We start from the raw sequence: 19,845 nt of genomic DNA on the forward strand, positions 1-19,845 counted from the left end.
AGGCCGGGAGGTAGGTAGGAAGGCGCCGGCGGGAGTCGGGGATCCTGCTTTGGGGTGTGTGAGTTCGGGTGGGCAGTTATGCGTTATGAATTGAGGTGTTTGTGGGACCGTCTCTGAATTGTTTGCAGCCCTCTTTTTGCCGGGGGGGCCCGAGTTTGCGCTCGTGACTGAGTCTAAGTGTGGAGTTGGAACTTTCGCCAGAGTTGGGGTGTCTGTTGATGGGTCTGCGTTTGGGAGTGTGCGCCTGGGAGTCGGTGAGGATGGGGGACTGTGGGGGGAATGTCTGTGGAGGTATCGGTTTCAAGTGAGAAAGGGCCCCATGCTTGTTTCTGATCGAATTGGTTTGTGTGTGTCATTTGTGGGCGCCTGGTCCTCCTCATGGAGAAAGGAGGCCTCCTGGGTGGCAGAAGGGGGGGCTACGGTGCTTTCTGGATCTTCGGTCTTGTCTCTTTGGAGGTTTGGGGCCTGGGGCAGGAAATTAGTGGGGACCTTTCTGACTCAGCTCCTCTGTCCCTTTGTCTGGCCACATGGGGGAGAGCTGGGCTGGGATTTTGGCCTACGGGGGTCCTGAATGCCTCAGCGCCACTGGGCTCGGCCAGGGGTCTTTGTCTGTCTGGGCCGGAGCTCCGGGGTCCGAGGAAGGATGGGGTTGGGGGCCTGGACTCTGGGGTCCTGGGAAAGCTGTGGAAGACGTGGAGCCGCCAGGGAGGCGGGATCTGACTGTATTGGAAAAAGTTTTCCCCTGTTCCCGGCCTCCGGAAAGTCACTGGGAACTTGAGTTGGATCCGAGCCCATGCCGCGGGGCGGGGGGGAGGGGGGGGGAGGAAGGGGAGGGAAGGGGCGGGGCCGGGGGCCAGAGAGGAGGCGCTCTCGCTGGCCAGCCCCTCCCCTGATGGGGGTTGTGGGAAACTGGGGGAGGGGACGCCTGGGCCCTTTGTTCTGACTCTCCTGATGGCAGGGCGCCCCTGTCCCCCAGTCTGTGGTTCTGTAGGTCTTTCCTGGCCTTGGCTTGAGTTTGTGCCCTGAGTCTCTGTCCCCTGCCCTCTGGGTCTCTGTCCCCCGACACTGGGTCTCTCTGTTCCCTGTCTCTGGGACTCTGTCCTCTCTCTCTAAGTCTCTGTCCCCCTCTCTCTGGATCTCCCCTCAGCCTTACTAGGGCCTGTGCCCCTCCTTCTTTTCTAGCAGCTGCTGCTCACATCCTGGCACCTGTTCTCGGGGTGGGACTGAGAAGATCTCACCCACGTCCCCCTTCCCTGCAACTAGGCTCTGACTCCTGTCTTCTTTAAACCAGTAATCCACACCCAAATTTTCAGCCCTCCTGGACCCTAGTCATTACTCTGGGGTCTTCAAGACTTCATCACAATCCAGGCTCCCCTGAGAACACAGGAGAACGCTCTCACCCTAAGCTTCCCTAGAAATCCATCCCCTTTCTCCTCCAGGACCCAGGAGTCCAGGCCCCCAGTCTCCTGCTTCCCTCAGATCCAGGAGTTCGGCCTCCAGCCCCCTCCTTTCTCAGACCCAGGGGTCCAGATCCCCAAACCTCTTCTCCCTCAGATCCAAGGGTCTGGGTGCCCCCAGCCTCTTCTCTCAGACCCAGCAGTCTGGACTTCTATCCCACCCTGCTCTGAGGTCCCTCTGGGTGGGTCAAGGGAATGTTGCTGAACTCTGTGTTCCTCCAGGCCCAGATGGGGGAACCCCGGGCTGGGGCCCCCCTGGACGATGGCAGCGGCTGGACAGGAAGTGAGGAAGGAAGCGAGGAGGGCACTGGCGGCAGTGAGGGGGCGGGGGGAGACGGGGGCCCAGACGCAGAGGGTGTCTGGAGTCCAGACATCGAGCAGAGCTTCCAGGAGGCCCTGGCCATCTACCCACCCTGTGGCCGGCGGAAAATCATCCTGTCCGATGAAGGCAAGATGTATGGTGAGTCCAGCCCGCTCTTTTGCCTTAGCCCCCACTGGTTAATAAAAATATTAAGCAACACTGATGGAGCTCTAAGCACAGTTCACATAAAAGCACATTGTATCCTCAGAATGACTCAGGTAGGAGTTAGCATCACCATTTGCACAAATGAGGAAACCAAGGCCCAGCAAGGCTAAATGATTTGCCTGAGGCCACAAAGAACCAGTATGTGGAGGAACTGGGATTTGAATCCAGGCAGCCTGGCTCCAAAGCCTGCAGTCATAATTCCTCTCCCTTATAGCCCTCGGCTTGCTGTAGACCTCTGGGAAATGTTGCTTCTCTCTCCTCCCCTGGTGTCCTCTCTGTTGGGAAGTTCTGCTGAAGGTCTAACTCTGTTCCATCTTTGACTTTTCAGGTCGGAATGAACTGATTGCCCGCTACATCAAGCTGAGAACAGGGAAGACTCGAACTCGCAAACAGGTCTCAGGACTGCCTTGTGGGCTTCTGTTTGGAGTGGGCTTGTCTTGTCAGGGTCAGCCTACCAGCAGATTCACATTAGAGGAGAGGCTTGTTCATGTGTTTTTGCCTTTCCTTTCGGCCCCTTTGTTAGTACTCTAACTGTGCCTATTTTGGTGTAGTTCTCTTAGCAGTTGCATGAGAACTAGAGGGTAAGACAGACCAGAAGAGAAAAGGATGGGGAAGAGAAATAAGACCCGGATTTGCTGGGTCTTGGGATGATCAGTAGTGTTAGTGAGAAAAGAATAGCCTTTATGGACACATCTGTGTTCTTAAACTCCAAGATAGCTGGCACTTTCTATGTATTTGTCATCTTTCGTGTTTCAGCAGCTCCGTGGGACACCTGGAGGGAGGGAAGGGGTACGGGACGCAAGGGGTGAGTGGCTGTGGCCTGAATCTGCTTCTTTGTCACTCCCTTCAGGTCTCTAGTCATATCCAGGTTTTGGCCCGAAGGAAATCGAGGGAAATCCAGTCCAAGCTCAAGGTAGAGGTCAAAGGACCATGGCAGACACCCTGAGAGGGAGGCAGAGACCTTGAGAGGGGGGATAGGGACCCAGAGAGAGGAGGATAGGGACCCAGAGAGAGGGGGACAGAGACCCAGAGAGAGAGGGCAACAGAGGTCCAGAGAAAGAGGGAGAGACCCAGGGTGGGGGACAGAGACCCGGAGATGGGGACAGAGTCACACAGAGGTAGACAGATGAGGGGAGCAGAGACCCAAGGTGGGGGTTAGTGGCCCAGCAGGGGGGTGAATAGAGACCCTGGGTAGGAAGAGGTGTCATAGAGAGAGGGGGACCGAGATTTAGCTTAGGACAGGCAAGAAGGATGGGTCGTTGGGCCTGTCCTTTGACTACTGCTGTCTTCATCCTCCCTCTCCTCTCCTCCCCTCCCCTCACTGCCTTCTCCCTCTTATGCTGTGAGGATCTCCTCTTTGTCTCCTTCTGGTTCATCTTTCCATGTTGCCTGCCTGCATTTTCTGTGCCCAGAAATCTTCATTTCCTTTTGGAGATGTTCATATCCCTTTTCTTTTTTGCATCCTCTGGATTTCCTGTTCCGTCTTGGCCTGAGACCTTCATTTTCTACTCCTCTGAGTATGGGGTCTTTTCTGCCTCTTCCTTAGGACTTGGGGACCACTACTTCCTGTTCTTTTTGTGCCCAGAAGCCTCCCCATCCTTTTTCTTTAAGTCTGAAAACCTTCACTCCCAGTCTTTGGTCTTTTGTGGATCTCACTGTCCCCCTCCTTTCTGGGCTGGGAAACCTTCACCGTCTCTTCTCTCTGGGTTTAAAAGTCTCATTTCCTGTTGCCTGTGTATTCGGAAACCTCCACTTCCGGCTCTTTCTGAACCTAGAAACCCTCATTGCTGTCTTTTATTCTGGGCCTGGGAACCCCTTTCCTCCTCTAGGCCTGGCTTTCTCTACTTTCTGTTCTATAATCATCCCTTGCTCCCCCTTCCTTCCATCGCTCAGCTCAGGGTGGCTGGACTATAGGGGTTGGGAGGGCAGGAAGGTAGAGTGGGGCAGTCCAGGCCTCATTTCCTAAGTCGTGTTTTCTTTCTTCCTTTGGCACCCTCACCCACCCCCATGGGCAGGCCCTGAATGTGGTAAGTCCCCTTACGCATCCTCCCACCCTCTCCCTTTCCCAAACATTCCTGAGGAGGCCAGGAGGGGCCGGGGGCTGTAGTGAGAGGGATTTGGACCCTCACCCAACCCTTTGCCTTGGCTCTGCATCTCTGCGGGCTTGCCCTGCCATGTCATTGTCCCACCCTTCCTGTGTCGACTGGGACTTCCCACTAACATGGACCTCCAACATTTCCTCCAGGACCAGGTTTCCAAGGACAAGGCTTTCCAGACAATGGCCACCATGTCCTCAGCCCAGCTCATCTCAGCACCTTCCCTGCAGGCCAAACTTGGTCCCGCCGGTCCTCAGGTGGCCTGGGTTGGGGATTGTGGGGTTCAGGGCTGGAGCGGTGGGGTTGCAGTTTCAACAGGAAATTGATTGAGCCCCCTTCTTTGTCTCTTCAGACCCCAGAGCTTTTCCAGTTTTGGTCGGGGGGTTCTGGGCCCCCCTGGAATGTTCCAGAGTAAGTACTTCCTATTCTGGCTCAGCACCTGCTCCCCCTCCCCCCACCTCCAGCCCTTTCTCACCCCATCTTCCAGCTCCCAACTCTTTTGTGAGCATAGATTCTGGAGTCAGGCTATCTGAATTTGAATCCCAGGGAGGAGGCTGGGGCAGTGATCCGGAGAAGAAGACTAGGTCTGAGCTGGGATAGTGAGGAGGGGATGGGGAAGAGAGGAGAAGGAGGGATGGTGCTGGGGCCTGATGGACTGAGAAGGAGGGACGAGGCAAGGAGAGTGCTTGGGGTCTGGCTGGTGACTGGGGTTGGTGGGACCATCCAGAAATGTGCAACCTGGGGAAGGAGTGGGTTTGAGGAGGAAATAAGCTCAGCGTGGGATTGATGTGATGAATGTGAGGGGCCTGTAGGATGCCCATGGGGATAATGACCTCCCAGTGAGATTGTCTGGGCCCCAGAGGCTCATGGGAAAGGCTTGTTCTCATCCCATAAAGGTGGTTCTTGGGCCTGAGGGTAGAGCAGGGCTCTTTATCTTCTCTCAGAGTCGGAAGGAAGAAAATGGGCCCCTTTTCAGCTCTGAGAGAGCCTTGAGGGTGACAGGATATGTTTTAAGCCTAGAAGATAGAAAGGGCCCCAGAAGCTCATGGCAAATGGAGTTTTCAGCCCATGGAGGTGGCAGTGGATCCAGGCTGGGAGAGAAAAAAGTTTGCTGGGGAGGTGCTGCTGGATGGGGACACAGGAAAGGGTCAGAACAAGTCCCTGGGGGCTGAAGGAACTACAGGTTTGCAGGGGAGAGGGTTGGGCTGGAAGGAGGGGTGGTTCAGCAAGCATCGCACTGGGCATCGGGGTCCCACCTTTTATGGGGCTGATAGTCAAATGGGGGCAACGAATGTTAATTAAATCATCACCTAAATAAACACAAAATTGAAGTGTGTGCCGTAGTGTGGAGAATCAAAACAAGTTCTTGGGTGACGGAGAGAGTTCTGGGGGTTTTTCTGAGGAGGTAACACTGAAGGCCAAGTAGGACTTAGCAAGGTATATAACGGGGTTGGGAATATTTTAGGTAGAGAAAACAGCATGTGCCAAGGCCCTGAGGTGTGAAAGTTTGGGGAGTTCCAGAAACCGAGAGAAGTATTAAGCCATTGGCTGGTCAGTCAGATGTTTATTGAGCACCTACTAAGTGCCTGGTACTCTTTTTGTATTGGGGACCCAGCATTGAACAAATTAGAATTCCTGCTTTCGTGGAGCTTATATACTTGGAGAGGGGAGGAGGCAGACAATAAACATATAGATAAATAAATAAGCATTAATAAGAAAAGAATAAATGTGGGAAATAAAGCAGGGTATATATCCTCTTTTTAGACAGGGGTCACGAGAGGCCTCTCTGAGGAGGTGGCATTTGAGCAGTGGCCCTAATGGGTAAGAGGGTAGGGTATTGGGGTTTAGATTTCAGAACTGGGATGGCAAGTACTAGGTTATGGTTTCTGCGGGTTCAGGTCTAAATGTCCATGGAGTTTGTGTCTTTCTGATCTTGATCTTTTGACACTTGGCCTCTGCCTGCCCTCTGACATCTCAGTCTCCTCACCACTATCTCCTGGGCTACCCATAGGTTATTGGCTTCTAGAGCCTTGTTGTCGAATACTGCAGTCACTAGCCACATGTGGTTATTGAAATGTAAGTTAATTAAAATTAAATAAGAATTCACTTCCTTGGGAATTCCCTGGCGGTAGAGTGGTTAGGACTCGTCACTTTCACTGCTGTGGACCAGGTTCAACCCCTGGTTAGGAAGATCCCGCAAGCCACTCAGCGTGGCCAAAAAAAAGAATTCAGTTCCTCAAATATCCTAGCCACATTCATACTCAGTAGTCACAGGTCATGTGCTTAGTAGCCACATGTGGCCAGTGGCTACTGTATTGGATGGCACAGATACAGAACATTTCCATCATCGCAGAAAATTCTATTGGACAGCCCTGCTTTATTTTATTTTTTAAACATTTATTTTATTGAAGTATAGTTGAGGCTTCAATGAAATGGTGCCCATAATGCACTTGCACAGGGTCTGGCTTGTCATGGCCCCTCAGTAAATGTTAGATGGTACGATTAGCATCTTTCCTTCTTACTGACCCCCAGTTTCCTTTCTCCCTCAGTGTGAAGCCATTCTCGCAGACACCATTCTCCTTGTCACTGACTCCTCCATCTACTGACCTCCCAGGTAAGAGCCTGTTCCGTACCCTCTCTTGTTTTCCCCTCTCTCTTCTCAGCCCTGACTGCCTTTCCTTCAACCTTCCATTGATCAGGGGATACATTCTTACTGAGATCCAGCTCTCAGGCAGGGCCTGTGAGGGTATGGAAAGATGAGTCACAGACTTTATAGTGGTTAAGAGCCTGGCCTCTGTAGCCAGATCTACTGGGTTTATGGTCTGTCACTTGCTGACCTAAAGGACATCAGGGATATTGATATATTAATCAAGATTCTTTAGCTGCACATGACAGAAACCCAAATCAAGCTAGATGACCAAAAAAAAAAAAAGGGGCGGGGGGAATTTATTGGTTCAGGTAACTGTTATTTCAGGAGTTATGGCTTCAGGCATGGCTGGATCCAGGGGCTCAAATGGTAGCATCAGGATTTGCTTGGGTCTGCTTTCCTCTGTGGTGGCTTCATTCCCAGGCAGGCTCTGCTTACCTGGTAGCAAAGATGGCTTCCAGAAGCCCATGCTGATGTGGTCCTAAGTACTCACATTGGTGAAAGAGAGCTCTCAGGTTCCACAGATTCATCAATTGGGAATGTTTTTGGCTGCAAGTTACAGAATATCCAAATTAACAGCGCCTTAAACAGTAAAGGCTTTAATGATTCCACATAACAAAAAATCTGGAGGTGGGCTGCTCCTGGTTCAGCAGCTCAGCAATACCAGAACTGGCATCTCTACAAGTCTCTTGGCCTCTGTTTTATTATCCCAAGATGGCTGTTGTGACTCCAGGCAACACATTCCAAGCAGGACTTGGCCAGAGCCAAAAGCTTTCTCCTCCCAAAGTTCTGTCTTTTTCATTCAGGAAGAAACTCCTTCCCAGAAGCCCCCCAGCAGATTTCCCCTAACGTCTCATTGGCCAGGACTGTGTCACATGGCCACCTCTAGCTGCAAGGGAGGCTGGGAAAGTGAGTATTTAGCTTTTTCAGCTTCTAAGTGGAGGCAGGCAAGAGAGAACAGTGCTTGATATATTCAATAAATGTTAGCAATTATTATTGTTTGTTCTTCTCTCTCTAGGGTACGAGCCCCCCCAAGCCCTCTCACCTCCTGCTTTGCCCCCACCTGCCCCATCACCCCCAGCCTGGCAGGCTCGGGCTCTGGGCACTGCTCGGTTGCAGCTGGTAGAGTTCTCAGCCTTTGTGGAACCTCCGGATGCAGCTGACTCTGTGAGTGAAATTTTGGGATAGTCACTGGGGAGTTTTGGAATGAAGGGGGTTATAGGAAGGGAAAGCATAAAGCAGGGGTTCTCAAATTTTAGCATGTGTCAGAATAACATGGAGGGCTTGTTAAAACACAGATTGCTAGGCCCACCCTTGGAATTTCTGATTCAGTTGTTCTGGTGTAGGATCTGAGAATTTGTATTTCTAACAAGCTCGCAGGTGATGTTGATGCTGCTGGTGCAGGGACCACACTTTGAGAACCTACTAGAATAAAGGAAGTGGAAGGTCATGGGGTCATGGATTGGAAAGGCCAGAGGACATCATCCAGGACATTGTTCATTCATTCAGTAAACATTTTTGAGTGCCTACTGTGTGCCAGGTTTTGGGGTGGATACTGGGAGCCTGGAGAAGAAAATCTGTTTCTAGGTGCCAGCTTTCCTGGCCTAGGATGGAGACAGATGCCATATTAGTCAGAGTGGACTGACTGTTAGAAGAAATAACTCCCAACCCTCAGGGACTGAACAACATAGAAGTTTCTCACTCATTAACATTTCAGTGTGGCTGGTTGGTAGGAGCCTTCCACACAGTGATTTGGGGAATCCCGGCTTCTTCCATTTTGCGGCTCTGCCATTTTCTAGGGCTTCAGAAGATGCTGCTGGATGCTCTGCATCTGGCTGGCAGATGGTGGAAGGCAGAGAGTCAAGACTTATGCAGGTTTTATGAATCTGGCTTGGAAGTGGCCACTATTAGGTCTGCTTACATCCCATTGGCCAGAACTTAGTCATGTGATCACACCTAACTGCAAAGGAGCCTGGGAAATGTAGTTTAGCTGTGTGAAAAGGAACTGGGATTTGTGAACACAGAGTCTCTGCCATAGTGACCTAAACGCCAGTTTCTGTATATCGTGGTCCTGGTAAAACCCAAGTCAGATGAGGTTAAAACCCTCCCATCTCACTTGGAACAAAAGCTAAAGTCCTTTCAGTTGCCTACAAAGCTCTGGTTGATCTGACCCTCATTCCTGTTCTGATCTTACCTCCTGCCCTCTCACCCTTGTTTACTCTGCTCTGCCACACTGACCTCCATGCCCTTTCTCAAACATGCCAGGCCCACACTTGGTTCAGGGCCGTTGCATCTGGATGTCCTTTCCCCAGATATCCCCATTCTCTCCCTCCATTCATTCAGGCCATCGCTTGTCTTCTCAGATTGGCTTTCCCAAGTCACTTTATGGAAAATGACAGTCTTGCCAGCATTACTATGCTTTATTTTTTCATAGCATATGTCACTCTCTGAAGGTTATATTATATCCATGGAATGATTTTTTAAAATTTCTGTCTCTGCCGGTAGCTCCATGAGGTAAGGTAGCCCTGGGACCCAGAATAGTGCCTGCACACAGTAGGTCTCTCGACAGATGTCTGTTGAATAGCAAGTATGTGCTGGGATAGGGGAAGCTCACATTTCTGTGGGTGTACAGAGGAGTAATTGTACCTGGGGAGTGAGTGAAGACTTCCCTGAGATGAATTTGCCATGTGCGGAACTGGATGTTTCAGACACAGAGAAACAGCATGAAGTTTTCAGGGAAACAAATAATTGAATATGGTGGGAGCTGGTGAGGCTGCAGATAGGTGGGTAGGTGCTGGTTCTGGAGGAACTGACATTGCCAAGCTGAGTGAGGGACCCAGACTTTGTTTAGAGGGTAGTGGGGAACCACGGAAAAGGTAGGGTATAGAGATGCCATCTGATTGCGATCAAGGGAGGCTTTCAGGAAGAGGCAGATTTGGACGGACTTGGGCTTGGAAAGACAGAAGGAGGATTTGTATTGGAAGAGAAGAAGGGGAATATTTTCAAGGTATGGACAGAAGTGATAAGAATAAGAACAGATAGGAAGTCCTGATGTGGGCTCTGTGGATTTCCACCCATCCATCCATCCATCCATGAATACCTATTCAATACAGGGTCAGGTTGAGGGGGTGTGGGCTTTGTCCTAGGGGTACTGGAGAGCCAAGGGAGGATTATGAGCAGGGGAGGGCCAGGGTTAGCTCTTTAGCCAGTGAGTGAAGAACTGAAGAGGAGATTGGAGGCTGGGAGGCCAGGGAGAAGGCTGGGGTGAGGGTTGGAGAGGACAGGGCTGTGGGGATGGAGAGCAGGGGACAGGGCAGGGAATTGGAAAGTAAGGACAGGGCTTGGGGACTGAGATACTGTGAGAGTAAAGGGGCAGCAGGGAGTGGGGACAGTGCCTGAGAGCTGGGCCCAGTGGAACAGCGAGCAGGAGCTGTGGCGATGGTGACGGGGTGTGGGATGGGCTTGGGCAGCGAGGGCTGGGGGTCCAGCCCATCTCCCACTCCTCAACCGTGGCTGTCCCTCCTCAGTACCAGAGGCACCTGTTTGTACATATCAGCCAGCACTGCCCCAGCCCCGGAGCGCCCCCCCTCGAGAGTGTGGACGTCCGGCAGATCTATGACAAATTCCCTGAGAAAAAGGGTGGTCTGCGGGAGCTGTATGATCGTGGGCCCCCCCACGCCTTCTTCCTGGTCAAGTTCTGGGTGAGTTCCACCACCAAAAACAAAAGTGCTCACAAGTCACGTGGCCTCCTAGCTAAGGCCACTGGCTCTAACGGAGAGTCTCGGGACTTAACCAGGTCAGCCTGGGCCTTACCAGTCCTCATGGCTCAGAGTGTCAGCCCCCTCAGCAGCAAGGAACACCAAGGAGTTCTGGATGGGACCAGTGCAGGTGTGGAGACCTCCAGCCTCCCCAGGTCCCACTAGACTTTGCCACACCCAGTCACGTAACTTATACGGCCCTGGGGATTTGCTTGTGACATTTCAGACTTCCCTATGTCCCACCTGACCACACCAAACCTTGTTGCTAAGGAATGGCTCCTTCCCCTTAGCAAATGAATCCTGGAGTGTTTGGTCTCTAAAGAGGGGACGAGGCTTTACTGGGTTTCACCAGACCCTGTTGCTAAGAATGTCTGGCCTTGAGGAAGGGACTGAAGGAGCTGGGGAGTGGCTTTGTAAAGTCCTGTATTTATTTAGCAATCATTTATTGAGCACTTAATGTATATAAGCCCTGAGCCAGGTATGTAATTGTGAATAAGAGGGTTTCTTAGGCTTATTTGGTGTGGTGTCCAGTACAATGACTGATGCTATATATAGGGGTTCAATCAATATTTGAATGTTTAGGTGGTGCTAACTCTTGTGGTAACCAGGGCAGTGGAGGGATATACGTAGTCTCCGAGAAAGAAAGCCCGTAGCTTCCATGGTTATAAAGCATTCTGGTATGTGATGTGGAGGCCTGAGACGGCTCTGAGGATGTGCTGCTGAAGTTTTAGGCATTGTTAGGGCTTAAGACACGCCTCACAAGGTCCCAGGTCTGGAGAGCAACCCTTCAGAAGCCCAGTATATGAAGGGCTGCAAGGGAGTGGCCGGGAAGGCCTTCTGTTTTCTTTAGCTTCACAAGGCCCTGTTGCCAGGGTGATGGATGGAGTCAGGCCTCTGAGGAGAGCACTAAACCACCCTGGAGAATGACCTGACCAAGTTAGCAACTACAGTTAGGAAAAGGAAGAGATATGCCTCCTGGGAAGGTGACCAAGGGGCTCAGACCAAAGGTGTGATGGGGTCTTAGGCTTCATTAGGCTCCACTTGGCCTAATGGACTGTCTTCCAATTGGCCACTGGGGTCATGAAGGGATCTGACACCTGAGAATTGGCTGAAAGGGCCTGGGAGAGTTTTCTGGAGAGGAGTCAGGGTTCCCCAGACCTCACCATGCCCCGTTGCTAGGGAATAGCCACTTGTCTTAGCAACCAGGGTCAGGAAGGGCCCTGAGGGAGAGCCTCTGGTTGCTAGGGAATAGCTGCCTCCTTAGTAACCAGGCCCTTGGAAGGGGCTGAACACCTGAGTTGGGGGTTTCAGGAGAAAAAGTTGAATTCCAGGGCCTCCTTGGTGGGGAAGTTACTGAGGAGAGAGGGTCAGGACCATGGGGGACCCAGACATGTTTAACACTGATGGAAGGAACGGTGGGTCTTCTCCAGAAACTGGCCCATGGAGAGGTGGGGACTTTAAATGTTGAGGAAGAGAGATGGGCAACTGCAGGGCAATGGGTGACACCAGGCCATGAAGCACAGTTCCCACTTTAGAAGAGTCCCCACTGTTTATAAGGGACACCCCCTCCAACTTACCTGTGCCTCCCCATCCCCAGGCGGACCTGAATTGGGGCCCGAGTGGCGAGGAGGTGGGGGCCGGCGGTAGCAGTGGTGGCTTCTATGGAGTGAGCAGCCAGTACGAGAGCCTGGAGCACATGACCCTCACCTGTTCCTCCAAGGTCTGCTCCTTTGGCAAGCAGGTGGTGGAGAAGGTGGAGGTGAGGCTGGAGGGGTGGAGCTCTGGGCGGGTGAGTGCCCAGCCACCTGCCACTTTGGGGGTGCAGACTAAATGGACTGGGAGCCACGACAGCTCAGGCCTTTGGGGGTCTGCATGGTGGGTGGGGGGTGTCCTAACCTCTTTTAATGCACGGGCTTAGAGCTAATCCGGAGTTCCAAAGTGATGTGTAGAGGTCACTTTGAGGGTTTAAAGATACTGTGTGGTACAGAGATTTACAGTCACTAAGATTCAAAAGGTTCTTGTGGATTTGGAGGAGTCCATAGGGCAAGGAGGTTCAAGGGTCACACTTAGGGGTTGCGGAGGCCTTGAGGGGGTTCTCAAGTACAGAGGTCAAATAGACTTTGGAGATCTCATGGAGGGTCTTTGGAGGGTTTGAGGGTATCTGAGGGCCTGGAGGGTTTTGAGGGTTCAGAGCACAGCTTTGAGGGGCTGGAGGGGTCCCTAGTTCCAGGCTCAGTGAGCCTGAGCTGGGTACCCAAGGGTTCAGGGTCCCATCTTTGGTCACTGTGGATGGGGCAATGGAGGGAAGATGGCAGTGGGGAGTGGGTGTGGCATCTGAGTGGGGCTCAATTCCTGGGGCGACCCCTGTGTCTCTGAGTCACTGTCCCCTCCACTCCCTGTCCCCTGGTTCAGACGGAGCGTGCCCAGCTGGAGGACGGGAGGTTCGTGTACCGCCTACTGCGCTCACCCATGTGCGAGTACCTGGTGAATTTTCTGCACAAGCTGCGCCAGCTGCCCGAGCGCTATATGATGAACAGTGTCCTGGAGAACTTCACCATCCTCCAGGTGATGCGCTGGTGCTGGGCCTCAGCAGGGACCCTGATACGGAGGGGAGTGCCTGCAACAGACCCTCAGCCTAGGGACCCTTTACCTGGGAAACTGACACAGTGGGGACCTCACACTTGACCCTTAGCTTAGGGGACCCGTTTACCCAGGGAACTGTTATGGTGGGGATTCCACAGCATTCTCATAAAAGGGAAATTGACCTGGAGGACACCCCACAGTGGATCTTCAGCCTAGGGGACCCCCTTCACAGGGAACCTAACCTTAGCCCAGGGAACATGATATGGTAGAATCTCCTTTAACTTTGGGAAGTATGATGTGGTGGGGACCCCCTTGACCCTGTAATGTGATATAGCATCTGATGTGAGGCCCCTCCCTACTGACGCTGAGACCTAGAACCTGGCATGTTGGCATCCCATCTACCTGGGGGAACATGACATGGTGGGGATCCCTTTCTTGGGTATCCCATGATTCCTCGGGCAGGGCACAGTGTTCCCTGCCCTCCCTTCTAAGCATAAACCCCTTCTCCTGGCCTCCTTGGCAGGTGGTGACAAACAGAGACACCCAGGAACTGCTGCTCTGCACCGCCTATGTCTTCGAGGTCTCCACCAGTGAGCGGGGGGCCCAGCACCACATTTACCGCCTGGTCAGGGACTGAAGGGGGACCCCAGAAGTGGCTCACCCCCGGAATACCCTCCTCCCAGGAAGGACCTCCAGCTTTCCTCACGTTTCTTACTTGGCGGGGGGGTGGGGGTGGGTGGGCTGCTCCCTCTTAGGACCTTAAAAGCTCAATGGTGAGTTGAATGGGCTGGGACTGAGGGGAAAGGATGGATCCTGATATTGGGACCTCACAGGGGTGTCTGAAAGGACAGATCACTCCAGAGCATTTGACACTGGGGACAGGAGTGAGACAACCGGTGGGACAGCACTGGTTTCTGTCTCTGACAGGCATCCTCCCCCTTCTCTGTTTTGGAGGTCTTGGAGGGCCCCAGTTACACATTGGCTTGTCCCTCTCTGTTTTTCAGCAACCCCCTTCTTCCCAATCTGCCTCTCCTTACCAGCCCCATCCCAGGACCCTGATATTGAATTTTGAAGGTTAACCCTTTCTGTGCAGGAGTAGAGCCAGGTGGGCCCTGGAAATATTTTTTTTTTTTAATATAACAAGAGATATTTATAAGTGGGTGTTAGGGTCGTGACTTTTTCTCAGCTGGGCAAGCAGTGGGGTGAGGCTTTTAAATCTCATGTCCTCTTCTAAATGGGCCGTGGGGCTAGGCTGTGTTGCCTCCTTCTCCTCCCCTCCCCCCAAAGTGTGTTGGTTTGTGTTTTGACAGAGGATAAAGCTATTTTACCAAAACGCAGGGAATTTATTTGGCGTTTGGGCTAAAAATAATCTAGTGGGAGGTGGTAGGCCGACAGAAGAGGCAAAGAAATGAGGTGTCTTTAGGGGCAGGAAGCTGGTGGCCGGAAACCCCAGGTCCCACGGGAGAGGTGACAACAGCGGGTCAGGCAGACATCTGGGTCCCCGAGGGGAATGAGGGCTCAATGGCTGGGACCAGCTGGGGATTAAACAAATATTTACAGGCGACAGGGAACTAAATGCCCAGGGCACTTGAGGGGGGCGGGGCAGGGCTTCCGGAAGGTCGGGGCCTATCGGTACCGAGCGAGCCGATCGTAGACGTGGTCCAGGTTTCTGCACAGGAATATGGAGAGCGTCATGAAGCTGAGCTATAGAGAAAGGAGACGCGGTCAGAGAGGTCGAGGGGGTGCCGGGGAGAGTTGGGGGTCCCCAGGGAAAAAACCTAGGGGGTGGGGCCAGGGGAAGAAAATAAGGGCCCGCGAGTTGGGCGGGGCTGCGTCATGGGAGGTGTGGAGAAGGGAATAGGTAGGAGATGGGCGGGACTACAGGGAGAACTGGGCCTGGTCGTGAAAGACTCAGTCAGGGACGGGAGTTTGGAGAATATGGCGGAATTAAGGGTAAAAGGGCTAGAGGTCATTGGGTAGGACACCAAAGGGCGGGCCGGGGAGGGGTGGGAGCAGAGTTGAAGCAGGAAGGAATAGGGTGGGGTAAAGGGAATCCAGCTGCGTCTAGCATAGGTCTAGAGTCTGAGAAGCCGCGTGATCCGGAGAAAGCCCCAAGTCCTTTATTCCGGAGGCTTATCTATCTCGCCCTCCGTCTCGGCCTCTAATTCCATCTCGGCCTCCATCTCCGCGCCTACACTCCCGGTCTCAGGTTGTTCCTCGTCTTGATCCCAAAGGGGCCAGGGCCCCAGAGCCATGGGCAGCTTACCCTGCGGGGCCTTGTCCCCCCAGTTAGGGCAGGCACCGCCATGCCCCAGCCAACCCACAGACTGCTGCTACGCCCGCTGCTGCTCAGCACACCATAGCGCCTGCCGCTGCCATCGGTGCTCGGGCCGAGCCCGCAGTTCGAACCTGCGGCTGGCGTTCCCGGGGGAGCATGCTGCGTGGTAGTAGCAGGCTCAGCCCCGCCACACTCACCTGAGGGGAAAGGGGAGGGATATTGCGGCCAATAGCAGGAGGCTGATATGCCAAGGAGGACCAATGGGAGCCTCGCGAGGAAGGGCGGGAACGCCTGCTCCCTCCGCGCAACCAATCAGGGCTCACAGAGGCTAGGTCTCCTCCCTCGTCCCAGGTGGAGCCTCAGGAGGGCCTGGATTGGCTGACGCTGTACCAGGGATGAGCCTTTCCCTGAGAGAATGGTTGGACGCACAATTTGGGGCGGGGCCATCTAGACCAATCGCGAGTGGGGGCGGGACCAGATTACCTCAAGTAGACCCACGCCGAGACAAATGCCCACTATGGAGATGAGGTTGTTGTGCAACCACTTCTGGAGGCTCCGTGCGCAGCCCTGGGGATATAGGGGAGAGGTTACAGGTAGGGTTCTTTTGGGGATTCGCCCTCAAGCCTGGGCCCACTGTTCTCCTCCGCCCAGCCCTAACCCTTCTTTCAGGTACCGCTCCCCTTCCCTAGTTACCAGGGTTCTCTAGTCTCTCCGCTTCGGCCGGTCCAAGCCTTCCCCTCCCCAGACATCAGCGTTCCAGATCCTGCCCTTTCGCCTAGGCCTTTTCTTTAGGCCCCGCCCTTCAAAAGACCCCGCCCGTTGTAGGAGCTCTGCCCCTCTTGTAGTACCTCCCTTTCTCGTAGCTCCACCCTGTCAGGCCCCTCCTACGTCCTGCGCTCCAAATCCTCCCCACCTCACGGTAGATGTAGCTGTTCGCGGGGACCAAGCAAATGTCTGCATTGTGTCGGGGCCGCGCCAGTTGTCCGAGCCCGCTGAACTGAGGGAAAGAGATCTTATCGAAGATTGCGGAGTCGTTGGTCGCCGATGAGTTATAGCAGGAGCAGGGCACGCGATGCCCTCTCGATTCGTTGCTCCTCAGGCTGGGGATACGGAACCAGTCCTGAGGAGAGTTCCAGCCGCAGCAGCGCAGCTAGGAGAGGGACAAGAGTCAGAGGAACAGGGGCTGGAGGGATGCAAGATGCTTTGGGGGATCAGGGGACTGGGTGATGGGTATGAGGTCATACTGGGGAGTAGAGGGCTAAGTGGTGGGTGCAGGGTGGGGGACTGTGAGCTGGGCTGGGGTCATGGCAGGGCCAGGAGACATTAGGCGAACATGAGGTTGGGAGAGACAAGTCACGGGGGTAGGGGTCATGGGGCTCGGGGGAGGAACTGCAGAATCGTGCTGTGGACTGAAGAGTGGATAGGCAGTACAATTCAGCCTCAGGGAGGGGACAAATGGATGGGAGGGCGGGGTCATGTGAGTGACCAGGGAACTGAGTCTCACTTGGGCCGGGTCCCTTGGGAACCAGAGTCACTATTGGGCAGGGAGTGGGGTCACGCTAGGGCCTTGGGGCTGAGGGTGGAGTCTTGTCGAGGCGGGGGGCGGAGCCACTGCAGGAGCTGGGGCACTGGGCCACGTCGCCGCGGCTGGAGGTGGAGTAGGTGAGTAGGGTTACTTTAGGGTCCTAGAGCTGGGGGCTCAGGTCGCGTCGGGGCCAAGTCTCTTCCGGGCAGTGGGCGGAGCCACGTCAGAGTCCCAGAGCTAGAGGGAGGGATCCTGGTGGGTGGGGGCCTCACACACCTGAAACTGCACGTAGTCCCAGCTCTCCTCCGCAGCCGTCTCCTCCGGGTGGGCGCGGTAGGTTTGGATCGTCTTCAGCACGACGTTCTCCACTTTCCGCTCCAGCTGATAGGCCGAGAGTGAGGATGAACCACCACCTGCCTCCCCACCGCCATCTGCCCCAACCCACTCCAGCCACTCCGTGGCTGTCTTAGCCTCAGGTAGTCCCTGAGCATCTTCAGGTCGGCCTCGGTTTTTCGCTGAATGGCTAGCTATGTCTCTAAACCTCAAAATCTCTCTCTCTCTGCCTGTTTCTATCGTCTGTCTTTCTGTTTCTCCACTATCTCCCATGATCTCATTCGGTTTCTGTCTCTTTCTCGGAGCCTTCTGTTTCTCTGAGGTTTGTTTGTTTGTTTTCCTGCTTCCTTTTGGATTTGTGTCTCTCTTCCTCTGTCCGTGTCTGTGAGTCTCTCTGGCCCTCCCTGTCTCTAGCTCCTTCTCTGTGTCTCTCTGCTAGTCTCTGCATCTGTCTCTATCTTTCCGTATCTGTTTCTTTCTGTCTTCTCTACCTCTGTTATTTCTCTTTGTCTATGTCAGCCCCTGTCTGCCTTTGTTTCCGTCTCTTTCTACCACCCACTAGCTGGGGTTGGCGGGGGGAGAAGGGGAACTCACCTGGACCTTCTGAGTGGAGATGAGGATTCCCAGGGTGATCTGTGTGGCAAACAGGAGCAGCAGTGTCCCAAAATACTGGGGAGGGGCAGAGTGGAGAGGTCAGGCTGAATCCCTCCGCAGGATGAAGGAGCTGCCAGGGCTCTATTTGAGGGCAAGATGTGAATGAGCCTAGGGATGGAGGGGGAAGGGGCACTCACCAGGCCCAGGAGGCAGCGGAACTCCTTCAGGGCCCCCACACAGCCCAGGAGGGCAAGGCCCATGGTGAGGATTCCTGAGATGGCCAGGGCCTTGGACCAGATCTGCAAGGGCATGAAGGACAAGCCTGGGGGAGGTGAGAGGCAGTGACGTTTGGCTCCATGTGCACAGCTCCAGGCAGCCCCATTCCATACCCACACACCACCCAAGCGGGGGACAGTAACCTGGGGGACCTCTTCCTGGGCTCCTGGCATCCTTTTCTCTGGGTCTCTGTCCCTGTCCCACCCTGAATCTCTCTATCCCTTTTCTTCTGGGATTCTCTCCACCTCTCTCTGGGGGTCTCTGTCCCTCTCTCTCTTTGGATCCCTGTTCCCTTCTTTCTAGATCTCTGTCCCTCTTTCTTCCCGGTCTCTGTCTTTCCCTCTTGTTCTCAGTCTCTCTTTCCTCCATCAGCTCCTACCCACCCCCAATAGTTTCAGCCCCATCACTTGTTCTGTGACATTGGATCAGCCATCTAAACCTCCCTGAGACCTAGGGAATAATGTTATCTATCTCCTAGAGTTGTTTTGAGCAACACATGGGAGGCATGTGTTCAACTGGTCCTCTACACAGGGCAAACACATTACATATGAGCCATTAGGATTTTGACTATTACCCCATTGTTATTTTCCTACAATTATTATTAGTGTTGATCTGTTCTTTTACTTCCTTGCTGTGTGACATCCAGTAAGTGTCTTCCCCTCTCTGAGCCTCAAGAGAGGGAAGATTTATGGGAGAATCTGATGAGCCTCTGCCCAAGATCTGACACCTAGGAAGTGTCTGAGAAATGGCCATTATTATTACTGGTATGCACAACTCATTTGCCAGAGGAAGAAGCTGAGGCTCGGAGAGTTATGGCAGTAGCAAGTGGTGGAGCAAAGCCTGCGATCAGAACAGGGAGTTGGGCACCATGGGCCTCCCTGGGTTGAGGGAGACCACAGGAAGTCCTTGGAAGGGAGCCCAGTTCATGCCTGCTCCAGGAAGGCCCACCCGGACTGCCCCAGCTCCCTTACCCACAAAGGACACGAAGCTGGTCTTGTCGATGAGTATCCAGATGCCGAAGCAGAAAATAAGGCTGCCTAGGACCTGGGGAGTGGAGGGGAGAGCATGGCCGGTGGGCAAAGGGGGGTTTGAGATTGGGCAGCTGCGGCAGGGGCTGGGGCCTGGGCTGGGGAGCCGGGAGGCAACTCACGAAGAAGAAGAGGTTGAAAACGAAGAGGAGGTACTTGATGAGGCTGAGGCAGCTGTCCTGGGCTGACATCTTCTCCTAGAGGTGTGAGAGAACAGTGGGAGGGACAGGACAGAAGGGGTGGTGGCAGTAGGGGGACGCAGGCCTGAGAGAGAGATAGGGAGAGGCCGAGAGAGAAGAGAAAGGAAGAACTCAGAGAAAGAGGAAGTTCCAGGGGCAGAGCCCCACCCCCTCCCTTTACATGCGAGGTGACTTTCTTCTGTGTCTCTGTCCCCATCTCCCTCACCTGCCCCACTGGGATGCACACACCAGTACCTGAGGGGCCTTGGAATTGGTGGGCACCAAGGACATACCAGGCAGTTTTTCCCAGGTCTCCATGGCTCAGGCTGGGGGACGCGCAGGGAATCCTGATCTACTTGCACCCACCTACTCTGGGCACCAGGACCCCAGGCCGGCCCTGGACAGCAGCCGACCTCACAGACACTCTGACCTCACTGCCTGCAAAGCTCTGCCATCTCTGCATTCATCTCTGTCCCCGCTTCCCGGCCCTCCCAGTTTCTTGTCCTCCTCTCTCTCGGTCTCTGTTCTTTTCTCTCTGGATCTTTATCCTCTCTTTACCTCTGGG

The 19,845-nt window shown here is 53.9% G+C and overlaps 2 protein-coding genes across 5 annotated transcripts; one reads left to right on the top strand and one right to left on the bottom strand.

The window, feature by feature from the left end:
• Positions 1-42: 42 nt before the first annotated feature.
• On the top strand, positions 43-14,400 carry TEAD2 (TEA domain transcription factor 2). Of its 3 annotated transcripts, XM_065899352.1 has the most exons (13): positions 43-54; positions 1,680-1,917; positions 2,312-2,376; positions 2,834-2,896; positions 3,999-4,010; positions 4,229-4,336; positions 4,432-4,490; positions 6,629-6,693; positions 7,745-7,893; positions 10,254-10,427; positions 12,082-12,243; positions 12,897-13,049; positions 13,591-14,400. In XM_065899352.1, exons 2-13 carry the CDS (start codon positions 1,686-1,688, stop codon positions 13,702-13,704), a joined length of 1,356 nt encoding a protein of 451 aa, XP_065755424.1. In that variant the 5' UTR covers positions 43-54; positions 1,680-1,685; the 3' UTR covers positions 13,705-14,400. The 3 variants fall into 3 exon arrangements, with proteins under 3 accessions (XP_065755424.1, XP_065755425.1, XP_065755426.1); XM_065899353.1 differs by lacking the exons at positions 43-54; positions 3,999-4,010 and having other exon boundaries at positions 1,686-1,917; positions 4,229-4,345; positions 13,591-13,704; XM_065899354.1 differs by lacking the exons at positions 43-54; positions 3,999-4,010 and having other exon boundaries at positions 1,686-1,917; positions 13,591-13,704.
• Positions 14,390-19,410, bottom strand: CD37 (CD37 molecule). Of its 2 annotated transcripts, none has more exons than XM_065899355.1 (8): positions 19,224-19,410; positions 19,045-19,117; positions 17,995-18,119; positions 17,798-17,872; positions 17,147-17,251; positions 16,259-16,495; positions 15,829-15,912; positions 14,390-14,771 (listed from the first exon to the last, which is right to left on the bottom strand). In XM_065899355.1, exons 1-8 carry the CDS (start codon positions 19,290-19,292, stop codon positions 14,694-14,696), a joined length of 846 nt encoding a protein of 281 aa, XP_065755427.1. In that variant the 5' UTR covers positions 19,293-19,410; the 3' UTR covers positions 14,390-14,693. The 2 variants fall into 2 exon arrangements, with proteins under 2 accessions (XP_065755427.1, XP_065755428.1); XM_065899356.1 differs by having other exon boundaries at positions 19,258-19,365.
• Positions 19,411-19,845: the final 435 nt, after the last annotated feature.

This window comes from Phocoena phocoena, chromosome 20 (assembly GCF_963924675.1).
Source record: "Phocoena phocoena chromosome 20, mPhoPho1.1, whole genome shotgun sequence".
Lineage (NCBI taxonomy): Eukaryota > Metazoa > Chordata > Mammalia > Artiodactyla > Phocoenidae > Phocoena > Phocoena phocoena.